A 5,766-nucleotide genomic window follows, 5' to 3' on the forward strand; every position below is an offset into this window, starting at 1 on the left:
GGGGGGGGGAGGAAGACCGGCGGGGCATAGGCACTGGCGGTTGGGGGCGCGGCGGCGGGGCGGGCGCTTGGAGTGCGTGCTGCAGTTGATTGGGTGGCTTGCTGTGCGCTGTTTGGATGGGTCAGCAGGCTTGGGGTTGCGGCGACATGTAGGAGCCGCGCAGAAGAGGAGACACGGGCGCCTGCAGTGGCTGCCGCAGTGTGCGGCTGGCCTTTTGCAAGGCGAGGTAGTATGCATGTGGAATGCTGGGGGTTCACATGCGGAGAGCGGCAGGACACGCGCGGAGGTGATGATCGCGTGGCTGCACCTCACGGGCTGGCGCATTCCATTACATCTTGTAACGACGATTTGTCAGCATGTGCAAGCACCTCGGCAGCTTTGCATCGTGCTGCAACGCTGCGCTGCTGCCCCTCTCTCCCGGCGCCCTCGAACAGGGCCTGCATGACGTGGCGTCGGTGCTGCTGCTGGTGGCGGGAGAGCGCGCCGCGTTTGCGATACTGTGCCGCCTCACCACCGGCGCGCTGCGGGACGCGACGCGGCCGACGCTGGACCCTGTGCTGGAGCTGCTGGGCCTCATGGAGCCCGTGATGCAGGTCAGGGGGGGTGGCGGGGGGCGGGGTTGAGGGGACGGTGCGTTGTCTACGCTTGCAGCGTGTGTGCCCATGCACGCACATGTGTGTGTTTGTGAGTTGGCGTTTGGAGTGTCTGGTGGCTCGTCGTGCTGTCTGTAAAAGTGGGCGCGTGTGCGAGTGTTGGTGGGCGTTTGGACGATGGTGAGCTCGAGTCGAGGGGTTGCAGCAGCCGCACACTGGTCTGCAACAAAGGTCGAGTGACGCAGCTGTGCAGGCAGCGGTTGTAGCCTCCGGAAACCCCATTGCCAAGCAGCTCTGCATCACTCAATGACTGACAACGACCCTTGAATTTAACCTCTCTTTGCCTCCTTCAACCACCACCCCATACCCTCACAAGGCCGCCGACCCCGAGCTCGCTGAGCTGGCGCGCGACCTGTCGCTCCCCCCTTACTACGCCCTCTCCTGGTTCATAACCTGGTTCAGCCACGACGTGGCCGGCCTGGACGTGGCGGCGCGCCTCTTCGACCTCTTCCTCGCACTGCACCCCCTCATGCCGCTGTACGTCGGCGCCGCCGCGATGGCGAGCCAGCGCGCGGCGCTGCTGGCGGCGGGGCGCGGGGAGGGGGGCATGCCGGAGCTGCACAGCGCGCTGACTAACCTGGACATCACGCGCGCACTGGGCGTAGACGACCTGGCGTGCAGGGTGCGTGTGTGAGTGAGTGTGTATGTGTGTGTGGGGGTGGGTGGGTGGGTGTGTGAGTGGGCGCATGCATGTGTGTCTGGGGGGGGTCGGTGGGTCAGTGGGTATGTGAGAACGCGTATGCCACTCTGCACATGTGTGCCTGCATGTACCTGTTTGTATGTGTGTGTGCGAGTGGATGTATTTGGAACGTGTGCGGAGGAATTGTTGTCCGTGAGCAACCTGGCTGTCAGCGAGGATGGGTTTAGCGGCACGGGTGGGTTGGTGCAGCTTGCATGCTCCCAGTGTTGGGGGGCCCATCAGTATGAGCACTCGCTCCCTGTGCTGCACGGCACAGCTGCCCCGTCCGGCACCAACAGCAGCAGCAGCAGCAGCTGCAGCAGCTGGGGCATCAAGGGGCATCAGGCGGGGCGGTCCTAGACTTCAGGGCGCTGAGGTTTTGGCGCAACCACAGGGAAGCCCCTACCCGCGGCCTTGCCTTAGGGCTGCTGACAATGCGTTCCGCTCGCGCCGCTGCAGTCATCGGCCCCCCTTGCCAGCTCCTGCATCTGGCCCCTACACACGCGCGCACACACACACACACACACACACACACACACACACACACACGATTCACACAGGCCATAGAGCTGTACCGGCGGCTGAGCCCTGAGCAGATAGTGGCGCGCCGGACTCTCCGGCTGGAGATGTCTGTCGCGCCGCGCGCCTTCAAAGACAGGTGGGCAATAGAGCGAGGCGGTGGGAGGCAGGTCAGACAAGTGGCCATGCCTTCTGCTCCTGGGCGGACAGGAAGGCAGCTGCTGTGGGATGGCATTAATTTTGGAGTTTCATTGCACCTGGGTGTGCTGCAAGCCACTATGGGCCGGAATGCTTAGGATTCAGGGTCAACCCCGATACCCTGAATCCTAACCCGCAGATAAAGATAGTGGGCGCGCTCATGCCTGCCCACCCGCCTTTTTCACCTCGCGTTTTGACGTTGCCCACACGCGTGGTTGCAGGGACAGCGGCGTGTGGCGGGTGCCAGAGCCCTCCAGGGCGACGGTCTTCCGCGCCTTTGGCGGCAGCAGCGGCGGCGGCGGCGGCGGCAGTGGCAGTGGCAAGACGCCCCAGTGGAATCTGCAGCTGCAGCAGGCTCTGGGGAAGCTGCTGCCAGGTGGGGTGGGACGACGGCACGCACACGCGCCCGCATCGCCAGCATCGCCACAGGAAGCGCTGCGGCTGCTGGGCTTATGGGCTTTTTTGCGCGGCATCGCTCCTCACAGCAACCCCTTCACCCCGCTTCAACCCCACGCAGGCGGCGCCCGCCAGGCCCCTCCCGCGGTGATGCTGCTGCACCTGGGTCTCTACACGGTCATGGCCGCGGGGCTGTGGGTGGTGATGCGGCTGCAGCACGAGGGCGGCCCCAGCGCCCTGCCCTGGGGCTGACGTCAATCAGGAGCCTGGTGCCGACCACGCGGCCGAAGCTTCGAGCCCAGTCCAGCTGCCTACGGGCGCTGCCGGTGCACATGAAACACCCCTGGGTTCGCGGTGCAGTGCTGCAATCGTTCATTGCGCCCCTTGCGCGCACGCAGCGCAGCACGGCTGTCGCGGCTGTTGACCCTGCTCCCCAAAAGGGCCCCCCCCTTAGCATCGGGTTTGTGGGCGTGCCGCTTATGATAGTACCAACCCCGTTGGACTGCTGTTTTGGCCTTGTTGTCTTGTCGAGTCGTCGCAGGTGTGCATAACAGCCTTTGTACGTTTTTGATTTTGTGCCGCGCCTGTGCTGAGGGTCAAGCGTGCCTCGCATGGGCATCGCCCCGGGTCGCGCGGGCCTGTGATGTTGGGCCCGGCCCAGCCGGCAGGCGCTCCACCCGCCCGCAGCCTTGAAAGCCCTCGTTCCGGCCAAGGGCCGATGCAGGGGGTTACCATGCATTGAACTGGGCAAGGGCAAAACGTTTGCCCACCCCCTGCGCCTGTTTATGGAAGGTTGTTGTGTTCTTGTGGGCATGTAGGATAAGTTAGAGGGTTGTGCTTGCAGCCGGCGTGCACAAGCTGTCGGGCCGCTGTCATTGCCCGGCATCCTGCCTACCATCCCCCCACCCCAGACCTTCCATAGCCCGCTGGGACATAAGCAGAAATTTGATGTCGATTTTGGCCTTCGCGTCCTTTGTTCACCCGCTCCTATCCTAAATTCGTACAGCAGTAGGTCTCCACTCGCTGTGATGGCAGCAGCTGCCCCTGCGAAACCTCATCACCGCCTCTTTAGTATGCGAGTGAGTAACTACATCATCCCTTTCGAACGCTGCATTGCAACTCTTACATAACACAAAGTGGTCGTCAACAAACGCAAGAAAACACCTGCAGGCGTAGAACGCTGCGGAACCCTGGGGCAGTGTGAGGCCACACACCCCCTCCTTCGCACCCACAAGCGGCGGCGCCGCCGCTGCCGGGCTGGGCTGGGCTGCACGCGCCAGATTCAGCAGCCTGTGGCCAAAACGGCCCAGCAGCCGGATGCGTAGGGGACGCCGGGCAAGCGGGGTTGATGACCCTAGGCCGCCACGCGCGCCTCTATCTGCGACAGCACATTATACAGCAGCTGGGCCTGCTTGGGGGCGCGCACACTGCCCTGGAGGGGTTGACACATGGCGGCAGAAGGGGGCAAGGCAGCAGGGCGTCCCAGTTAGGGGGTGGGTAGATGAGATGACACTTTCTATGTTGGAAAAGTCGTATGGATGAGGGCAGGCCGATTTTGCGGCAGCTGATGCGACAGCAACCAGGCAGCACGTAGGGCGAGTGCTGTTGCCGCGCCAGACCAGCGGGCGCCTGCCTGCAAAACCAATGGGACAGCTGCCAGCACCCCTTTGAGCCACATAAAACATCAGCCTCTTCCTATTGAGGCTGCCGAGCACACCCTACGGCCAAGCCCCCTTTCGCAGCCCGCACTTCCCCTTTTCCCCGCCCGACGCGGCGCATCAGCACCGACCAGCCCCGCCCCCAAAATGCGCGGTCAGGCGCCGCGCGCCCCCCCACCTGCAGCACGTCTGCGGGCGTGGTGCCCTCCCCGTAGGCTGCCTCCATATCGTCCACGTCGTGCTCCAGGCTGGTGCCCTTGAGGCTCACGTCCACAATGAAGCCCCTTGGTGGTGGGGGGGGGGGATGTTGGGGGGAGATGTGTGGGCAGTCGTCAGCGGTGTGGACCTGATCAACGCCCGAGGGTAGAGTACCAAAATTTCATGGGGCAGTTCATGGGGTAACAAACCTCGACTCTTTGGGTTGAATGTGGGCAGAGGGTCGGGCGGGCGCACGGGCTGTGTCCAAGCAGGGGGGGCAGCGGCCCAGCGCGAGGAGAGGGGGGCAGGGGTGGGGCCGGGCGGCGGCCTCACTTGCTGATGGTGAAGGCGCGCGTCTTGCTCTCCCCCTCTGCCGCCTTTTTGGTGGTCTCAGAGTCCACTGTCGCGTTGTGGTTGACCTTCTTGCCCAGGGACAGGCCAAAGTCCAGGCCCATCTTCAGGGACCGCTTGTCCTGGGGGAGGTGGGTTTTTGGTGGCAGAGATCAGAGAGGTTTGGGGGATATACGGGGTTGGGCGGGGTACGCGGAGGTTGGGCAGGTGGGCTGTGCAAATGTTTGATGCGGGCTGCAGTGGGGGGCAAATGCGGCTGGATACCACCGCAGGAAATATGCCAGCCGAGCACGGTGTACGGCGCCCCAGCTTCGAAAGCCGGCGCTTACCCAGCGTCAAGCTCGCACACCGCCAGCACCGCGGCGGTCAACCTGTCCGTCGCCAAACCCCAAAATCGATGCCCCCTTTCCCTCTCCTTTGGTGCGACTCTGGTGCTAGGGCACCTCCCTCCCAACCCCCTCCCCCCCTCAAGGCCCCACCTTGAGGAAGACGGCCACGTCCTCCTCGCTGCCCAGCACCACCACAGACTTCTGCTCGCTGTAGCCCATAACAGCGCCCATGCTGAAGCCGTCCACCTTGAGCGGCAGCGGGGCAGACCTGGGGCAGGGCAGACGATGACACGCCAAGGGTGAAGGTCAGAATGCAACTGGGCATTGGTCGACCGCAGGCGGTGCACTGCAGCGGCGCGACAGGTGCTTCGTGGGCTCGCAGACAGTGGGTGAGAGGGTTAGGTGTTGCGGCGGCCGTCGTGATGGGCTCACCAGCCGCTGGGGGCATTGGGCTGCCGCATGACCAGCAGTCCGTAGCCCTGGGTCACCGAGATGCCAAAGCCGATCTGGGTGTGTGCGCGTCGCGGGCAGGGGGCCGGGAGGGTGGCGGGCATGACGGGAGGGAGGGGCGCCATCATGTCGGCGTTCATCTGAAGGGTGAGGCTGAGGTTGTTGCTTAGCCCTCTACCTGTTTCTGCACATCCAGTCAAAGCATCGTTGCCTCGCACAAGCGCTTTGTCCTGTGGGCGTCGCGCGAGCCGTCCCCCACCCCTCCTTGCAACGCGTTGGCCCCAATCCCCTGCCGCACACAAACTCCTCAGCGCTCCTTCCCCCCTCTCGTGCCC

General features: G+C 64.2%; 2 protein-coding genes across 2 annotated transcripts in view; one reads left to right on the forward strand and one right to left on the reverse strand.

The window, feature by feature from the left end:
- The window catches only part of MNEG_7588 (TBC1 domain family member 20), a gene marked incomplete at both ends in the record, with an annotated part of 3,477 nt that extends 780 nt beyond the window's left edge, over nucleotides 1-2,697 (forward strand). Inside the window, 6 exons of the mRNA XM_014043941.1 lie at nucleotides 435-593; nucleotides 970-1,275; nucleotides 1,632-1,685; nucleotides 1,893-1,990; nucleotides 2,271-2,425; nucleotides 2,567-2,697. Of these exons, the coding sequence (XP_013899395.1) occupies nucleotides 435-593; nucleotides 970-1,275; nucleotides 1,632-1,685; nucleotides 1,893-1,990; nucleotides 2,271-2,425; nucleotides 2,567-2,697 (903 nt within the window). The remainder of the gene's footprint in view (nucleotides 1-434; nucleotides 594-969; nucleotides 1,276-1,631; nucleotides 1,686-1,892; nucleotides 1,991-2,270; nucleotides 2,426-2,566) is intronic.
- A 1,102-nt stretch (nucleotides 2,698-3,799) lies between these two features.
- Nucleotides 3,800-5,559, reverse strand: MNEG_7589 (hypothetical protein; the record flags this gene model as incomplete). Its single annotated transcript, XM_014043942.1, has 5 exons — nucleotides 3,800-3,877; nucleotides 4,282-4,387; nucleotides 4,635-4,774; nucleotides 5,132-5,249; nucleotides 5,414-5,559. 5 exons carry the CDS (start codon nucleotides 5,557-5,559, stop codon nucleotides 3,800-3,802), a joined length of 588 nt encoding a protein of 195 aa, XP_013899396.1.
- Between the last annotated feature and the right edge of the window lie 207 nt (nucleotides 5,560-5,766).

Source organism: Monoraphidium neglectum (assembly GCF_000611645.1).
Source record: "Monoraphidium neglectum strain SAG 48.87 unplaced genomic scaffold scaffold01355, whole genome shotgun sequence".
Taxonomy (NCBI): domain Eukaryota; kingdom Viridiplantae; phylum Chlorophyta; class Chlorophyceae; order Sphaeropleales; family Selenastraceae; genus Monoraphidium; species Monoraphidium neglectum.